The 19,684-nt window shown below is 40.8% G+C and overlaps 1 protein-coding gene across 7 annotated transcripts in view; it reads right to left on the bottom strand.

The window, feature by feature from the left end:
- Asap1 (ArfGAP with SH3 domain, ankyrin repeat and PH domain 1) overlaps positions 1-19,684 on the bottom strand; it is a 286,745-nt gene that overhangs the window by 110,166 nt on the left and 156,895 nt on the right. For all 7 annotated transcript variants that reach the window (XM_041671783.1, XM_041671786.1, XM_041671784.1 and 4 more), the window contains one exon: positions 10,013-10,085. In XM_041671783.1, coding sequence (XP_041527717.1) covers positions 10,013-10,085 — 73 coding nt within the window. The remainder of the gene's footprint in view (positions 1-10,012; positions 10,086-19,684) is intronic.

Below are 19,684 nucleotides of genomic sequence, written 5' to 3'. Positions count from 1 at the left end.
GTCCCCAGTTCAGATGTGAAATGGTATGTCTATAAAATACAAGGCAAATTTCTAGTATTTATACATTTAAGTCAATGATTCTGACACTGAGTTAAAGTGCCAATGCTAATAATGGGTATCAGATATAAGCCTAATATCACGGTATACTTTGGAGAAGAAGAATGTGCCACAAACAGTTCTGGCACATGAGGTGTTTAAGTACTATCACTAATTCCAAAGTAAGTTTCACTTTTGTGTCTTCTTCTCACCTCTTCTTTCTTAAAGGTCTGGCCCTTCCTTCAGGGTCTTTATTCTCTTCTGTACAAAAAGTCTAAAGTAACATATGCTTATCATCTTGTGAGCCAGCGCTTAGAAATTCTGGAGGGAAGAATGGCTATGTGCATGCCCACATACCACCTATAGAACCTACACAAACATCTCTTCCCTGAAGTGCCACCAGTTCCGGGCCTCAGCCTTCCCCGTTCAAACTCAGTATATGTCCACTTTTCCCTTACTTCTTGTAGCTTTACACCATTTATGATGTATCTGATTCTCAGAGTTCAGTCTGGCTATAGTGAGTGCTCAATAAAATGCTTATTGTGGATAATGAACAATGTCCCTTCTCTCAAAAGGGGTACATTTGTCAGGAGCCAGGCATGGGAGCCATAGTAAAAAGGAACATAAGCTGCTATAGACATTGTAGTGCCAGAAAAAGGGAAAAGGACACACTCTCTTCTGCCTCATACACACCTTACAGCATGAATCACAGCGTTAAATCTTTTTTTTTTAAATATTTATTGATTTATTATGTATACAATATTCTGTCTGTGTGTATGCGTGAAGGCCAGAAGAGGGCACCAGACCTCATCACAGATGGTTGTGAGCCACCATGTGGTTGCTGGGAATTGAACTCAGGACCTTTGGAAGAGCAGGCAATGCTCTTAACCTCTGAGCCATCTCTCCAGCCCCCCACAGTGTTAAATCTTAACTGCTTGCTTTGCAAGTTTTAATTCATAAGCAATTATAGAGATACAAAGATAAAAACTGTAACGTCCTCTTCCAATCCAACCTCTTTCGTTTCCCAACACACACACAAACACAGGCACTTTCCTTGTATTCATCTGATTTTTTTTTTTTAAATACCATGGCTTCTTTTTATCCTACTGAATAAAGACCAGGAAATTCAACATAAGCACAACTTAATAATTTTGTCAACTGTGGTGATGTTTTGCAGCAAGCTGTGGTGCTGGTTACATAACAGTCTCTCTACTAAGAATCTTCCAAGTTGTTTGCAGCTTTCCCCACTGAAACCCAACACTTCAACAACAATTTCCAAACACAAGCTTGTACATGCTGCTGCCGTCTCTGGAAAGATACACACAAACACGGGCTTGCAGGCATATATGTACACTCTAGTCTTAGAATTGCCATTTCTTTTGGAAGAGGCTGACTGCAGCAATCACATCTCCAACAGCAACGCCTATATGACAGGGCCTCTTTCTCTGCAAACGCACTCACACCTACCAGTACTGCCCTTAATTTCTGTACCACAGACATGAAAAACAGAACCACAAAGAGCCCTCTTTTCTGAACTTTACTGTCTGTTAACATTTCCGTTTCTTTCCTTTACCTACTTAGTCTAGTTTTGAATTGCTTGTCTTTCTTACCAGTCTGAGAGCCGAATGGCTTATATAGAGGGGAGCTATCTTCGTAGCATGTTGGTAATTGTGATGTTTAACTTCTGGTTTTCCTTCATAATTTCTTAATGATGCAAACTGTAAATCAATAAGGTCCTGTGCCCAACACAGTGCAGAAATTCAAAAAATTTCCCATATTTTTGTCAGAGCTGACAGTCTGACCTTCCCCAACAGGGAGAGGAGTCCTGTTCTCAGATCAGAGAGAAAACTGAGAAAACTCTGCTGAAGACAGAAGACTCTGCAGAGACAGGCACTGCCGGCAACTCTTTTAGTTTGCTGACATAGCTCACACCCTTTTGGGCTAAAGACTTTTCAGCAAGGTTGCCTGGGCTTCAGTCATGTGATATGGGCTGAAGTCCTGAGAGTTCCTGGAGGATAAAGCACAGGGGGGTGTGGGGCGCCACATCCCTCTCCACAACTCAACACCAGCACCTTACATCTGAAGCCTTTGTAATGTGCTTTATACGAAGCAGGTAGACATGTTCCCAGGAGTTTTGGAGGTTAAGCAAACTAACAGGGCCTGAGGAAAGGGCTGTGGAAATCATGATTCACAGATGGTCACTTAGAAGCATGGGTGAAAACCACTCTGGGTTTTGAAATTGTGTCAGAACCCTGAGCCAGTCCCACCCAGGAACTGAGGCCTTGTGTGGGAATGTCAAGACTTAGATTAGAGGTTATCTGCTACAGAATGTTTTGCATTCTTGCTTGTGGGACCTGTGTTGTCAGTCTATGATTTTCTCTTATAGAGCAAACATTTTCTATTTGTCTTTATTTTGTTTACATTACACTGTCATATAGAAAAAATTAAATTCCATCTAGTTCAAGATATCAGTTGTAATCCAAACAATACTGGTTTTCCTACCTTCTGTTTTGTTTTTTGAGGCAGGGTTTCTATGTAGCCTTGGAACCTACCCTGGAACTCCCTCTGTAGACCAGGCTGGCAGAGATCAGCCTGTTTTTGCTTCCTGAGTAGAGGGATTAAAGGTATGCGCCACCACACCTGGCCCTACCTTCTGCTCTTAAACCTACCCTTTAGTACAATACTGAAGGGGCTAGAAAGATGACTTGAGAGAGTACTGGTCCTGCAGAAGATCCGACTCTAGTTTCTAGCACCCATGTCAGGTGGTTTATAACTTGTAACTCCACCCGCAGGCTAATCCAAAGCCTGACACCCATGAACACCCTCACAAGGACACACACACATACATATAAATTTTAATGATGAAAAGCCTTTAAAAACTTTGAACTGTCAATTAAAAGTATTATACGTGTTTACAAAGCAGGAGATGGGATCTGAAGAATATTTTTATTCTTCTTAGGAATACTAAGGACTGAACTTGGGGCCTTACATGCTATGTAGGCAACCAATAAACTAAAATTCCCAGTTTTCATTAATTAAAATATGCTCTTAAACATTCTAAAAAATTAGTGTTTTCTTGATACTTAGTCCTCAATAAATGCATTTGTATAGCATGAGAAATAGCAGTCCTCTGTATGAAAACACACTACTTTTAACCGGGTTTATACAAATCACCCATTTGGGATCTGGTTAACAAAACGAAAGCAAAACTTGAAGGCAGAGGTCATAATTCATGAGATGATAACCAAGCACATGCTTGATGATAAGTAGTTGTCAAATAAGCAGGTATGGATAAATAACATTTGAGGCAGGAGACAACACACCATCTATGCACACGAGTATAAAGGGTCAAGAAGCTTGTATTTGGTTGAATGGGCAATATTTTAGTCACTGTTCTATTGCTGTGAAGAGACACCATGACCATACAATTCTTAAAGAAAGCATTTAATTGGAGCCTACTCACACTTTCAGAGCTCATCAATAATTTTATTTTATATTTGTCCATGATGAGAATTTTACTTCATATAAAAACGAACACAAAATGCAAGAAGTGTATTTAGGGTCATATGAGAAATTGTTGGAAATTCAGTCCTAATATTCCAAGCAAAAATTCAATTAAGCAATTTTTAATGAAACATATCAGTAACTCAAGTAACAGTTTATAAAATCAAACATTCTAAGTGTATCCAAAGATACACTAATTTGACATTACATGTTAAGCAATGATGATAGGAAAATATTCAGAGCGTCTTGTAACTAAACCATTAGATTCTGTATGTACACGCTTGATTTTGAAATAATTTTTAGTGTTGCACATTAAAGACCATTTTACCATTGCCAAATTGTTCACAACCGCAACATGGGGTGTCTCAAGCCAGTTTAGGAAGCCAGGCATAGGCTAGGACCTGGTTTGAGCACACATTCTCCAGATGTGGCACACTGAAAACCATTTTTGAACATACAGCCCTGTCAGTAAAACATGAAAAAGCATATACTTCCAATCAATGCTGGTTTACTTAACATATGTGATACTTCACCTAGTTCAAAATGTCTATGAAAGGGGTAGGATTTCAGCAAGTTCCAGGGACAACACAACCCTGATCTGGATTCCCCGTGTAGAGTGTCATGCCCTGGTTTTTCACTACAGACAGTTAAGGGCAACATCTTCACAGGAAACAGAATCCTAGTTCACAGAGATAAAAACATCAAAAGTGTGGTCAAAGAGCAACTTAGAATGAGAGGCCACGTGCAGGAAGGCCTAGAACCTTGACTGTATTTGTCCAGTAGGAACTGTTCAAGGCTGAAAGGTTGTCTTTAAAGATAATTACACAGGGTCTGGCAAGATAGCTTAGAGGTTAAGAGCACTGCCTGTTCTTCCAGAGGACCCAGGTTCAATTCCCAGCACCTACATGGCAGCTCACATCCTCTTCTAACCTCCTCTAGTACCTGGCAAGCATGTGGCACACACACATACATTCAAGAAAAATATCCATACGTAACAATAATAAATTCAGTTATTATTCAAATACTTAAAAAATCAGAAATGTTAAATTTTCTAAACATAGAACAACTGATTTTGTAGTCTTGTAATATTTTTCCTTTCCAATCTTACTATTAAAATATTAATCCATTTATCTGTTTATGCCTGTTAAGATCATAATTAAAATTAGCATTATATGACATAGCCAAACACTAACATTAGCTGCCAATTCTATTTCTGAATGACTTTACACTATATCTGAAAATCTGAAAAAAGTGTTTAGAAAAGTATATAAAATCAAGTTGCTTGCTTTCTATCCACTGAAAAGTTTATTATTTTACCTTTAAAACCTTAGATTTCTCTGTGTAACCTATGAACTATATCTCAAAATAGACAAACAAAATGAAAAATTGGAGAGCACCAGATGCCAATCTTGTCTAAAAAGAGCACACCATTTCTTTCCTAAAACTACTAGCAATTCTAACAGAAAGGAAACAGGAGGAAAAGAAAATAGGAAGATAACGAGAAATCAAATGTTTTCTCTCCTGCAGTGGAGATGGTTTCCAACAGCCTAGCTGTACTTCAGAGGAAAACTTTGTTGCTTACATTTGTCACCAAACTACACACCACTTTTTCCATGAAGAAAGATTTAAAGCCCCACTTTTCAGACTATCAATGTTACTTATTCTATGTTGTCTGTCTCTGGTGGGGGCTATATGGCTTCTCTCCTGACTCCTTCTTTTTCCCAGCATACAGCCTTGCTTTCCTCACCTAGTTCTGTTCTTCCCTGCCATAGGCTCAAAGCAGTTCTTTATTCATTAACCAATAAAAGTAACACATAGACAGAAGGACCTCCCACACCATTTCTATCACATAATTACTGTGAAAAATGAAGAAAAAAAAACCATGAAAATACATTGTGAAAGAGACAGCAAGGTTCAGCTTCTTGTTGTTTTCCAGGATGAGGTCAAAAGTGTTTGGATAGGGGCAGTCTGGATTGTACTTCCTATGTACCGTGGAAGGATATACACCACTGCTTTCCTCATTTAACTCTAATTCTAAACATTAAATGTCACCTCTAAAGAATTACATGTCACTGTGCTGCCCATATAGTCTGACGAAAAACCCACTGTCCTATCTTGGTCCCAGAAGCCTATGAGGAGCCCCAAGCAATCTGAGTTTATCGCCACACTTTCAACCACAAGGACAATTTCAATGTGATCCCCATCACAGAACCACAAAGTCAACCCACAGGTCACACTGTCCACAGTTTACATTTGAGTCATTCACTCACTAATATTCACAATAAGTGAACACTTACAGCTATTTTCAGGTAAATTTCCAATGAGAAACCCACACAGCCAACATACAACAAACATTTTATTATAACTTATTAAGCCTTGTCACATAGCAGGTAAAAGACAATGAAAACAGCATGTATAATGAGCAAAGCTGGGGCTGCTAGATTTTCTCATCTTATTCTTAGGTATGATACTCTGGGTAAGGTATCAGTTTCATAATCTGAAACATGGGCATGAAAACACTTATTTAATAGGCTTGCTTGTTTAGTCTGTACAGCATCAATGCCTCCAAAAAACACCATGTTCTCTGAGAGGCATTCCCCGACAGAGGCACACCCTGTCACACTACGTAAGATCTCCTGAATCTCTTTCTGTGCTTCCCTTTACAGCACTTCCTGCTTCCTTATCAAAATTACTTTCCAGATTGATGCAAATTGCCAATGAACCATAAAATTAACAAAGACAGAGTCTCTCTGACTTTTCCTGTATATTTAATACTCGGAACAGTAGCATACGATGAGTATTCAATTAATAACTGTTGAGCTGATAATCAAGCCAACAAGTGAGACACAACACAAAGACGAAATTTGCCCTTATGAGGGACAATGACACGTGTAAGGAGTTCAGAGGTCAATTACCAGGTTTAGCTGCAAGTCTGATACACATAGCCAATTTGTTTCGTTGTAAATCCCAGTATCAGTGCTTGCTCTACAACAGCCTGGGGGTGTGAGTACAAGACATCAGCCCCATTTGTGTTTGCTAGGTCTTCAGGTGAATCTAATGAACAGGTCTTGGATGGGGTTAAAGATTGTAGTTATCTTCCTCTTACGATTCAGCCATTTCCAATACAAGACTTAGACTCCTTAGGATAGAATGTTTAGTCAAACATTTAGCATATGTTCCTTACTTAATATTGTTTATGCTGGTTGTAATCCTAATTTTATACTTGGTATCTGTTCCTAGTGTACATAGTTTTGTATTGTGCTTGGAACTCTCTTATTTAGACAAGAGGGGGAGGTGATGGGGAACCTCCTTCAGGCAATTATCTTTAAGAGGCTGGACCAGGTTAGTGTGTAACCTTTTGATTACCCAGAGAAAACTAATGGTCTGCCCAGGGCTTGCTCTTTCTCTGGTTTCTGCCTTACACACCTGAGGTTGGACTTCTTGTTCCTGTTCCATGAGTTTGCCCCTTATAATAAAAAATTATAACTAAAATCTTTTAGAGTTGGCTTGGGATTCTTTGACTTGCATCCTCCCCCCTCCCCCCTTTTCAATAACAATCCAGGGTGAGACTTATGGGTCTAATGTGAGGGTGCTGCTCAGCAGGTACAATTAGTGACCACACACACACACACTCCTACAGCATGAAAGTCCGGGAGAACTTCCTGTGTTCAGAGAGAAAGTCTAGGTCCACTCTGCTAAATGTGTTATCTTAGTCATGTGTGGCTACTGAGTCTGAGAAACAAAAGTTTATATCTCGTTTGATGTCAATTAATTTAAAAACCACGGGTGAAGAGGCTACTCTAATGGACAGTATCAGGGAAAAAGCAGGCAACACAGCTCCTACCCAGCACGGGGTCCAAACCTTCATCAGCTGTGGCCAGTCCACAGGGGGAAATACATTCTGAAGGAGAAGGCACTTGACTGTGGGTCGCCCCTTCACTGCTTCCCTTGACTAGCTCACAGGAACCCTTTCTTCCTGTCATTCTAAGGCAGCTGTGATCAAGGAAACCTGTTAGTGGGTGAAACATGAAGTCCATCGCCCACAGAAAAGAGCTCCTGAGAGCTGCTGCAGGACAGTGCATTCTTCCCCAGGAAGAGAAAAGTGACACAGAGTTCCAGTAGGACAGGTGTGGCAGTTGCTCCTGGCTCACGGGCAGTGTCTCAGCTGACAGCTGCCCTCTCCCACTCCCAGGGTGCTGCACCATCACTTTAACTGCCGTGTTCCCACCTGTAACTTTTTAAGTATCAACTATGTGGCAGGTACTGTATAGGTTACCTCAATTTTTCCATAGAATATCCCATACATACATCAAATATTATCTTCATATTTTATAATGAGGAAATTTAAGATCTAGTGGAGACATATAATGTAGTTGAACTTAACAAGTGTGGCAAGCTACACTACTTTTCTTCTCTTTGAATACACTACATAGTTGTTCTTCATTTATGGACATGTTATTCTTCCTTTATGAAGTCCATTCACTTTCTGTTTCTCCAAATCCCAATAAAGGTTCCTGAGCATCTCCTTATATATTTTAAGAATAATTTGTTTTTACCTCACAGCAGGAAAACTAAGGTACCTTTTGAAAAATCATCAGAGTTGGCTGAACCATATAACCACCACTCACGTGAAAAGCAAAAAATCAGCTCCGGGAAAGCACTCCTGTGGTTTCTCTAGTTGTTCTTTCTGCTTTCTTTCTCAAAGGGCTGCTATCTACAAAACACCCACCATATATCAGGAGTTTATCAGAACAAAGTCAAAGACGGAAGCTGTCAATTAGGTTTCTCATTTAGGTGGAAACCTAAAACAGCGTACAATCACTCCAGACTGAGACAACTATGATGGCTGATCTTGGCTGTCATGTCTGGAATCAACTAAAACCCAGGCAGCAGGGCACATCTATAAGGTCTTCTTGATCAGATCACTTGAGTTGACAAGAACCACCTACGTCTGGCCACACATGCTGGTGGCAGGCCATAGAAAAGAACACGGAAGTGGCTGCTTTTGCTTTTTGCCTTCTTGCCATCAGTCTCGCTGGCAGGTTCATCTTCCCTGTTGCTGAGGTACTCCTTCACTGATGTGAGAACCTACTTCTGTATTCCAATGTGGACTGATGACCAGCAGAGACATCCAGTTTCATGGATTGAACAACTATGAGATTCTTGGCATTTCTGTCAAGAGATAGCCATTGTTGAGCTAGCCAATCTAATAAATAAATACCCTTTAATATAAGTATAATTTCATTCATCCTATCAGTTTTGTTGTTAAAAAAAAAAACCCCGACTTATAAAATAGTCATTATCTATCTGCCTTTGATAAGCGCCTCAGCATTTTCTTGAATACAGAGAAGCTAGGTAATGGTAAAAAGCATGACAATGTTATGTGATGTTCTAAGGTGTGGGGAGGAGGCCCAGAAGAACAAGACCATCCAGCTTCCCCTCAGGTAAGTGATTCTGAGCTCTGATGGTGGGTGGGAGAGGCAGCCAGCGAAGGGGTCAGGTATTGCCTTGTTCACACTCTTTTCAGCTCTACAACTGTATAATAACAAAATTAAAAAAGAACACTGCATTTACTGAACTTCCACAGTATAGTACATGGATCAGGAGGACTAAGTCCTTTAATGCCACCACCACATTTACAAATGAGAAAAGCAGAGGTTTGAGAAAGTTGAGTAAACAGTCCAGGACAGTTCTGTTTACAATCCAGCCTCAAAGCGTGCTCTTTCGGTCACAGTCAGCCCTCTTCCTCTCCCAGGTTCTCTGTGAGGGTATACACAACAGATGTCTTAGAGAAGTGAGTTGGGGCTGCAACAATGGTATCATGGTGAATAAGAGATTACCACTTCTTGTACCCATTATTGTAATTGATTTGAATTGTTCTTATTCAATGACAAAATGCTGTAGTCACTGAACTGGCAAAAGTCACCGGACCAATGCTAAACATTAGTTACCTAGTTCTCTGTCATCATTGGTTAAAAGAAAAAAGGGGAGAGAGAGAGAGAGAGAGAGAGAGAGAGAGAGAGAGAGAGAGAGATAGAGATAGATAGAGATAGTGGGAAAACTGTGAAGTAAGAATTTAACATTTCTTCCTTAACACTCCTACAGGCTCCCTGGTCAGTGCTGATGGTCAATGTGTACTTAACATGTACAGGCACATTCAAGAAGGAAGCGACTTCTTGTTTAAATGAAGTCACTGGATCACAGGCTGACCAACCACACAAAGAGACCATGTGACAACCATCAGCTACCACTGTACTGAATTCTTAAAAGGATCATCATATCAACTTCAAATACAGAAACAAAAACAGGTTTTGGCTGAGAGTAGAGATAGAAGAAAAAAGGGACAAAAGTTCAATTCCCAGCCTACTTACGTTTTTCATCTGTTCAGGTCTTTTGTTAATATCCTACATGTAACAGAGACAAGTCTGAACATTATTTTTAAGTCATGGGATCTGATTTAGTAAGTACTTACCTTGACCAGAATTATATATTGCTTTTACAGATTTCTTCACTTTCTGTAGGGCTGTTCTATCTTGGTCTAGAGCCTAAAAGAGAAAGACAGAGGAAAAGGATGTTGGAAATTTTTTGGTACGTTAAAAGAAAAAAAAAATCCACTTGCAACCTCATTTCTCCTGTTGAGCACCAAAGCACACTTACAAGGAACCAGCTGTGCCTGGCTCTGAATACATAAGGCTCATTGTTGGGTGAAATGGGCAATCTGGTAGCCTATCAGTACCCATGGAAAGAAAATGTAGGGAATCTTAAGAACTGCTTCCTTCTCTCCCAAGTTTATAGCCTGCTGAGGAAGAAAAGCACAAAGACACAAATACTCAGGGAATGAAATAAATTTTAACATCCAGTGTAAATGCACCTAGAAAAAGTTAGTGAACTATTATAAGCAGGAATGAGAGCTTTTCATAGTGTTTTTAAAGTTGACTATTTCTTTAATAAAAAATTCTGTCTCTTAAAAGCAAACATGATACTGATTGATTAAACACAAATCCCCTTGCCTCAGCTTCCCAAGTCCTAAACAACAGGAATGTATCACCACACCCAGGCAATGGCTGACGCTTTTAGTCCATGTAGTTCAATTGTCATTTTCTCTTCAGCTTATGTTCTTTAGACAGCAATGGTTCATCAAGTGGGCGGGCACCTTGTCCGAGAACCTACCAGGTCCTTCCTAGGATTTCTGGGCTTGGGAAAAGAGATCACAGTAGCCAGTCCCTTTCTACTGTAGTAGTCTGGTTAACACCTCAGGTTCTTTTTCTAGAACAGTTTTGGTTTTAAATGTTATTTTTAATAATTTACTTTCAAGTCACAGGACCCAAAAGTGCTCAAGTCACATTTGACACTGACGAGAACTGATTCCCCAATGCACGGTTTTTGTGTCAGCAGCCGGAAGAGGACCAGAGCGTTCTGAATGCACATCCCCATTACTCCCACTGCGCCCATCATGTATGCTCTACAATTTATGCCACGAGTGCTTCTGGAGAGCAAGATTTGAAGGGACTACAAAGTTAGAAATGTTTTCAGGAAACACCATATTCCTCCATCTTGTCATAATTTCAAGAAAGGAGACAAGATCTGATCTGAGTTCACCCAGAAGTTCAACTCTAGGGGACTTCTTTGAAATTAATTCATGGAGTATAACGCCTGTGTTTACTTGGAGTTAATAATGCCAACGAGCAAAGCACATGGAAGATTTCAAACTACTGTATGAGATACCATGCAGTTTCTTATGCGGGGTGTGTTGAAGGGGGAGGCAATGTCTCAGAATTCATCTATATGCCTTCCCAACTCATCTATGAACACAAAGACCTCATCCACAGAGCACAAAGTTCATGTACCTTTAAAGGTTTTTAAGAGCATTTCATCTGCCAGGTATATTCACAACTAAATCTGAAGGATGCTTTTAAAAAACAAACAAAAACCTTTTAAATTTTCTCGCCAGTGACGAGAAGCAGAGAAGTAAAGTGTACTTTTATGAGCCCCATACTGTAGAGAGCTAGAGGATGTTGTCTTTCAAACAGGGCCTCCTCCAGAAATTACACTTCTAGATGCGCTAAAAATAAGTTCCATTTCCCTCAAGTGCCAAACAACTGCAGATTGCCGTGAAAATGCCATATGTAAAGTCAGAGGAGGGCTCAGAGAAAAATAGCACACAATGTGGACTATGCAATCGCATCAAGGTGTGACAAGATATGTGTCTGCACCTCTTCCGGTGCATCTGAAGCTTACTACAGCAAAAGGGCAAGAGCAGGAGTGCAGGCCGGGAGGGACAAGCCACTAAGCAGCACTCTTTCACGGTTCCTGCTTCAGTTCCTACCTCCAGCTCCTGATGTCCTCTGATGATGGACTATGGTGTGGAAATGGGTCAAACAAACCCTTTCCTCCCCATGTTGCTCTTGGTCATGACCTTTTGTCAAATAAGATACCTACTCTTGGAGGTTTAAGAAGAACTCAAGATGACCATAAAGGCACATGAATCATGTCAGACGTATATCTGTCCTGTCCTCTGAGAGAGTAACTGCAGTAGTCACAAACTGAATCAAAACCCCAACAAATCTGAAAATACCATTTCTACAACTTAGGATTTATTTTTATGAATTCATTCAACCAATATACATTACTAAGTATAGGTTACAGGTTAGGACGCAGACTCCAAAGTGAGTAAGCTTACTTATGACATAAATTTGGAATAGCAAATTCAGTTCCAGGGCTTCCTGGATACAGAAAAAGAGTGAGAAAGAGAAGTGGAGAACCAACACTCCAGTGCTCACGTGTACTAGGCATTCCTCCACATCACCTTCTCCTTTAACTCCTCCATCATGGTCATGGACAACTACCCTTCTCTCTTCCTGAACTAAGCAGGAAGGGAGATAAAGAAGCAAGCACGAAAGGTAAGTCAAGGCAGACATCAGAACAGACACAGGAGCTAAGTACAGTCCCTACAGTATTAGTTGAGAAAGTGAAGCCTGGGGGCTGTGACTCAGCTGTGTGGCAGGAAGATACTGGCAGGTAGGCAAGGTTCAGTCAGGGAGATGCAGCCAGGAGGCAAGAGCAGCTGCTGTGAGAAGCGGCAAAGATGTTATCATTTCTTAGTTTCAAGATTAGTAGGAGTCGAATGAGGCTGCTACAAAAGGGGAAATTATCAACCTAAAATAAAAGTTGATTTGCATAATGCACCCCAAAAATGGAAAGTTAATGCATCATATACAAATAAAGGCTTTAAACTGTTTATCTCACTGCTGGAGACTATTAAAAGAATTTTGAAGATTCGAGTTCTCTAGATAGTTAAAGTCCTCTGTTGTGCCTACAGCAAGAGTTGTTCAGAGTGGGTGGAATGCAATCCATGGATATATTTGTAGGTGGACAATGCTAAGTTCTTGACCCTAACTTGACGAGTTACTTCACGATTCAAAACTGTGGCAAAGTATCAACAATAATTTTCAGTGACAAACTGTGAATGATTCCAAAGAACTAGTCCATGCCAGCAAATAACCACCAAGCTAACAACAACCTTCTATGCCAAAGAGAGGCACAACACAGAACTGAAGTTTGCCTTCCTGTGTAAGCATCACTTACCCTACGAGGCATATACTCTTAGGGGAAGGACAACATGGACCCTGCATGAGGCCAGGTATTCAGCAGATAACACAGTGTGCTTCAGCATTGAAAGCATTTAAAACTACAGATCCACAGAGCCAAAGTGGCACCCCATGACGTCGATGTTTCTCTCCTGGGTGCTGGTTTAGAATCCTAGTTTCTATTCCAACTACCTGTAAAAAAAAAAAACCTTCTTAAACTAAGATAAATAAAGCAAAATGGTGTGTGTGTGGGGGGGGGGGGGCTGGGTAATATATGTAAAACTATTTTCCAGGGGCTTGTTAGGGGACACAATAGCCCCAAGTTTCATCTTGACAGACAAAAAGTCAGTCACTTTTGTGACAAATCAATGAGATGATTTCCCTTTCTTTGGTGAAGGCCAAGGGACCTGACCAAACATACTCTCCTCAACTACTGAGGTTGCAAAGAAAGCCTTACAAAAGTCATACATGACAATGGAAACTGCACTGAGTGATGAGCCTGCCTCCTTCCACTTCTAAAGATGGGAACTTCATTCACGGAGGACATGAAGAACAGTTGGAGAAGCAGGGTCAGTCTGAGCCAACTGTCATATCTAATGCTCTTTTCAACAAATCATTCTGCCTTTTGTACAGACTGTTGAGTCCACCAAGTCAAAGAGAAAAAATAGAACCAAAGCCCCTGAGGTTAATCCTGTTACCAAGTTCAGCCAATCCATGAATTTTGTAGAGGGAAAGGCTGGGATTGGAACTCTCAGGGAAGCTCACTCTTTGAACTGGTGGCCTACCTTGTGGGACACGCCACTTATCGTCTTCATTGGCAGAGAGGTGTCACACTTGAGAGGCCATCAATGTTCTAGCAATCACCTACCACCAGTTTTTGGGGTCAGTATTTAAAACAGAGCTTAGCTATGGAGCTGAGTACTACCGTGGGAAGCAATGCACCGCTGTGGCTGTGAATGCAGGAAATGAGGTCACTGAGACCTGGGCGCATCCTGTCTGGCTGCCACTTTATTGACCTGGCAGCTATAGTCAACTTAAATTCCCCAGATACTAAATGGTATTGATGCTGTCTTCACACGCCAGGTGAGGGCTGCTTTTCCCCTCCCCAAGGGACTCAAATTCTTACCTTAGCCCAATTTGCCTTCTGTGCTAGCTAGTTTTATGTCAACTTGACACAAGTTACCATTATCTGAGAGGAGGAAATCTCAATTGAGAAAATGCCTCCATAAGATCTGTCTGTAAGATATTTTCTTAAATATTGATTGATGTGGGAGGCTGGAGGGCTCAGTCCATTGTTGCTGGTACCATCCCTGGGCTGGTGGCCTTGGGTTATATAAAAAAGCATACTGAGCAAGTCATGAAAAGCAAGCCAGTAAGCAGCTGATGGCCTCTGCATCAGCTCCTGCCTTCAAATTCCCACCCTGTTTGAATTCCTGTTCTGATTTCCTTCAGTGATGGACTATGATTTGGAAGTATAAGCCAAACAAACCCTTTTCTCCCCAACTTACTTTTTGCTATAGTGTTTCGTCACAGCCATAGAAACCTCCCTTCTAGCACACCTTCCTTCTCCAGACTGATCATAAAAATGCCAATATACATTATATACATTACTCAACCTTCACAGCCATGTACAAAGGGTTTTACACCACTTTTGCAGAAAACTGAAGCTCAGGTGACACTAGATTGTACAGCTTGTTAAAGACAAAGCCAGGTCTTTTGGAAACCAGAGCCTCTGCAGAACAATTACAGTGCCTATGACCTTTCTGACCTGTAGAAAAGTCTATCAAGAAGGTAGCGGGAGGGACAAGAGAGGGTAATGGAGTGATGAATATGATGAAAGTGGTGAATATGATCTTGTGCATTAAGAAAAGGTCACTATGAGACCACTATTCTGTACCTTAATAAGAAATGGGGGAGGGGAAACAACAAGGGTTCAGCCATCAGGATAGGAGCAAGGCAGCTCCAGAAACCCTTTTCTTTCCTTCTAAGTAGCTCTACGATGGAGCCTAAGAGAGAACAATACTAGTGCTTTCCTTGAGAGTGCAGAGCAGCTGTCCAAGGCAGCAAAAGGTGAGAGCCAGAGATACATGGGGAGGAGTCAACTGATGCTCACTGGGGTTATCTGATTGGATCAGACTTGAACTGCCTATAAACATGTCACTATGTAAGTTCACTGCTAAATATTCTGTCTGGCTTATGGATGTTAGTCAAAACTACAGTGGGGCTTGCCTCTTGACTTCAGGATTAAGACTTCTTCGGGAACCCCATCTTTGACACTGGCCGACACATTCACTAGAACTGATGCTGTCAGGTGTAATGAGCACTTATTCACAGAAAATTGGTTTACAGCCGGGCAGAGACGCACGCCTTTAATCCCAGCACTGGGGAGGCAGAGGCAGGTGGATCTCTGTAAGTTTGAAGCCAGTCCGGTCTACAAGAGCTAGTTCCAAGACAGGCTCCAAAGCAACAGAGAAACCCTGTCTAGAAAAAAATCAAAAAGGGGGGGGGGGATTGGAAGACAATAGGTTTACTACAAATAAAAGCTAATAACATTTGGAATCTTAGATACCTGAGTACCTGGTACTTTAAAATACTGGGTACATGCTGAAAGACATCACTGAATGACAATGACAGAAAAAATGAAAAGAATTGGGGCATTTTCCCTTGGAATCAGCACAGTCGGACAGTACTTATAAATGATTTCCCTTTTAGCTTTGACCCACGGACAGATTAGCCTGGCTCACAGAGGAATGTAAGGGTAGTGGATAAGACCTGGGATCCTCCACTTGTGAAGGTCTGCTCTCCCAGATGTCAGGCCTACATTAGAAGTTCAGGTGCCTGGTAAAGACAAGATTGTTCTCCAACAAGATGCGGTGAGACAAGAAGCAAGTGTGGGCCAAGATTCTAAGAGGTAAGTTTGTGGTTACCATCAAGGAGGCTGGGTGGTCGTGTACATGCCTGTACTCTGAGAACTTAGAAGATATAAGGAGGGCTGAGAGGTCAAGACACTCAGCTGGAAGCTGAGCTCTTCTTGAGTTCTCTGTCACAAACAGAACAAAATACTGCTACAACAATCTCAAAGCATCACCTAAGTCCATTCTTCCGGCTCTTGCCCTGTTGTTTTCCCCACTCTACAGCCAGAACCTTTAATAACCCCCTGACGGTTCCGATATTCATCACATCCTCCTTTACACCAAAGTAAGATGTTCCTAAAATGTAAATCAGATCATGTCATTCTCTGGCTTTAAAAATCTAGAATATTGAAGGAGAAACTCTTCATGGCTGTCACTATGTTGTGATTAGAAATTTTTCTTTTTAAAATAAGTCTTGTGTACATTACCACAAGGTTGATTACCTAAAAGCTTCAAGCCTTTTTAACAATATCTTCTAATTCATGCCATGCCTACTTTGCCCTCAGAATTTCAAAAGACCCAATGATATGTTTAACTTCCATAGAAAACAGGGGAGAAATAGCACATACTCATGGTAATTTCCTGTAGCCTTGCAAATTGTATATTTAAAAAATTAGCAGAATATTGTGCTTCGAGAGCTCCTGTCTGGGGCCAAGAAGAAAACTGTAATCACAGCAATTACCTTGTGAACCTCTAATTTCTGTTGTAGCTGCAAAGTTTGGAGTAGCACACCCACCCACGAGTACCATGGCTCTTTCATCTAGAAGCAATTTCTGTCCCATTCTTGGGAAAATAATAATTATAGGTACAGCAAGGTATTTAAAGAAAAAAAAGTCATGAAAATACCATTTTCATGCTGTAAGACAGAGTTCCTGAAGAAATTAAAACCTCGACCAGGACTAAATTCCCTGATTTCTATGTTAGGTGCTGCCTCAAGAGAACCAGAGTTTATGTTGGAGAACAGGTAGTACACTACTCAGCTGGTTAGCCTTTTAGCTCCTCCACGCTCTAGGGTCCACAGTGTTCTATACTGTTTGGGTCATGACCCAATGCTTTGAAGACATACTGTGATGGCTCACGTTCATTGAGCCTTAGTCAAGATGGACAAGGCAGATGCCAGGGTTTAACTACAGTGGTTTAGTGACTGGTATCTGGAACAAGAGTGTCTGAGGTCAAATTCTAACATACCTGACTGGAACTAGCTAGATAAGCCAGCTGTGCCTCAGTTTCCTCATCTGCAAAACATGAGTATTTATATAGTAAGCAATCTCGAGTGTATCAAGTGAAAGAAAGGAAAAAAAAACCCCAAGTAAATAAAGTGCTCTTAATGGCATTTGGAATAGAGCAAGTTCTCAATATGTCTTAGCTAGAATTTTATGAAGTCATTTTAATGTATTTCCCGAGGGGCGAATAGTTAGCAAGAACATTTTTTTTTTATGTAGATGGTAGAGCTACTGAAGAGACTCTGGCCATCTGAGTGTGAGCATGGCTCTGGCAGGCCTTGTCCTTCTCCCCCATTCCCTCTCCCTTGCTAAAACTGTTAGACTACATTCCTAAAGCTAGCCACTGAGGTCTACTCCCTTATTTAGTCATTTCTTCCTCCTGAGGCTGACTACCAAGGTACAGCTATTAAAGTACTGAAGTACAGCAATCAAAAGTCCCCTTTGGCTCACCTAATAACACGTTCCATTAAAATCAAACATCTCGTCCTAACACAGGGTTTTTTCTCTTTAAACCTTTATAAGTTGTCATTTGCCTGTGTGCCACATCTGTCTCCTCTCCATCCAGAGGTAGTCCTTTGTCCTCCACCTTGGGACAAATACCCCTTACCCCTCTCCCTTGCTCCCTTCCTCCTCCTCTTCTTCTGTCTCCTGTCTTTGCCCCTTATTCCCTGTCCTCTGTTCCTCTGGGGCAAATGAAACTCCTTTGAGCTTAGAACTTGGTCTTGGGGACCCTGAGCAGATTATACAAAACCTTCCTTGAGAGTGTGATCTCCCCAGAACACATGCAATAGTCCACTACAGGGGAGAAGATGGTGACAACTTCGACTTAATCTTTATTTTATATAGTGCCACACAGAGAACATACTTATGTTTATGTGCATACGTGAAGATTGGAATCCTGCTCAAAACAGATGTGGAGAAGACATACACAAACATGTGAAGACCACTATCAAACAAACACTTTCTGAATACTCATGATCACAGTACGGTGGGACAGGAAGAATAAGGGCTGGCAAAAAGCATGCCCAGGGCTGCCTGCTGTATGTAAACTCTATGTGTACAAAGAAGACATCCCTGTGCAAAATTTCAAAGGCATCACTGGGCTGGGAAGGTAGCTCAGTGTTAAGAATGTTTGCCTGCACGTGCAAGGCCTTACATTCAGTTCGCAGCCCTACGGTGAACAGTGGAAAAAGGCATTACCAAGAACTTAGTAGGCCTTTAATCACTGGCAATCAATATAGTAACTTTTAATTCAGTCAAATGATGTTAACTTTTTTTTTTAAAGTCCTTTGCATTTTCTTGTTACTTTTAGTAATTTGCTAGTTTTCCTAACTCGCTAAAATAATACCATTTTTCCTTTCTGAGGAAATCTCAGCCTAGGAAGATGAAGGTAGCTTTTCACATTCTGAGCAGGTAACAAAGATCTTTTTACTTACCCCCTAACCAAACTGATTTTAAAAATGACTTGTTCATAGGTATCCCATAATCTTAAGACTATCACGGTGCTAAAGCAAATAAACATAGCTAACTGGTGTTTCAGATTAGGCATTCAATGGTAGAGAGCATGCCTGGCTGGCATGCTTGGAGTCCTGTTTCGGACTCCCAGAACCACACACAGACACACACACACACCAATATTTCTTCCATTTCGTACTGCAAAGCACTTATATACCTGTTTTATCAGGGAAAAACAATACTAGACAAGTTTGTTTCTTAAATAGAACACAACACATCAAAAATAAAAGTCTTTTTAAAAAATTCTTTCATGTGGAGGTCAGAGGACAATTTGAGAGAATCATATTTCTCCCTTCACCATGATTGTCCTTGGGATTGAACTCAAGTCCTAAGGCTTGGCAGCAAACTCCTGACCTCCCAAGTCATCTTGCTGGCTCAAAAATACAAGTTTCAATTGAACTTTAGTCTTAGCTCCCATGGCTCTAAAGCCCTATTTTCCTTTTAGCTAACCTCCTATCTTGGTACATACACACTATCTCTATCTAAGTAACCAATGTCTTCCATGTCGCCTGCACTCAGCTTTCCTAGCTTACTAGTAGGCTGAAAATCCCTTTCTCTGTCTGGGTGTTACCGACTGAGCAGCGTGGATGACTTTTCATCACTCCGACATGTTTTCTCATTCCTACACCATTACTGTTGAAAGCCAGTGCAATTTCCAATGTTTATAACTCAAGGTTTTTATTTTTAAAGTCTAATTTTCAGCATGAAGATTAAACAAAAGTTGCTTCTAATGAAGACACTCTCAAGTCATGCATGCACTTGTGTTTTAAACACGACCGTGGAGTATTGGTGGACACCAATGGTATTTTTGATATCTTAGTAGTTTATGATGTCTCTAAATCATAATACAGACAAAAAGTCTTAAATAAATGTCACAAAGATCTAGCTAATTCTCTTGCAAATTAGA

The sequence above is a fragment of the Microtus oregoni genome, unplaced genomic scaffold (genome assembly GCF_018167655.1).
Source record: "Microtus oregoni isolate MIOR12 unplaced genomic scaffold, Mior012 000022F_ref0000154, whole genome shotgun sequence".
NCBI lineage: Eukaryota > Metazoa > Chordata > Mammalia > Rodentia > Cricetidae > Microtus > Microtus oregoni.
Note: the sequence above shows the minus strand (reverse complement) of the source record. Positions and strands in the feature narration are given on the sequence as shown.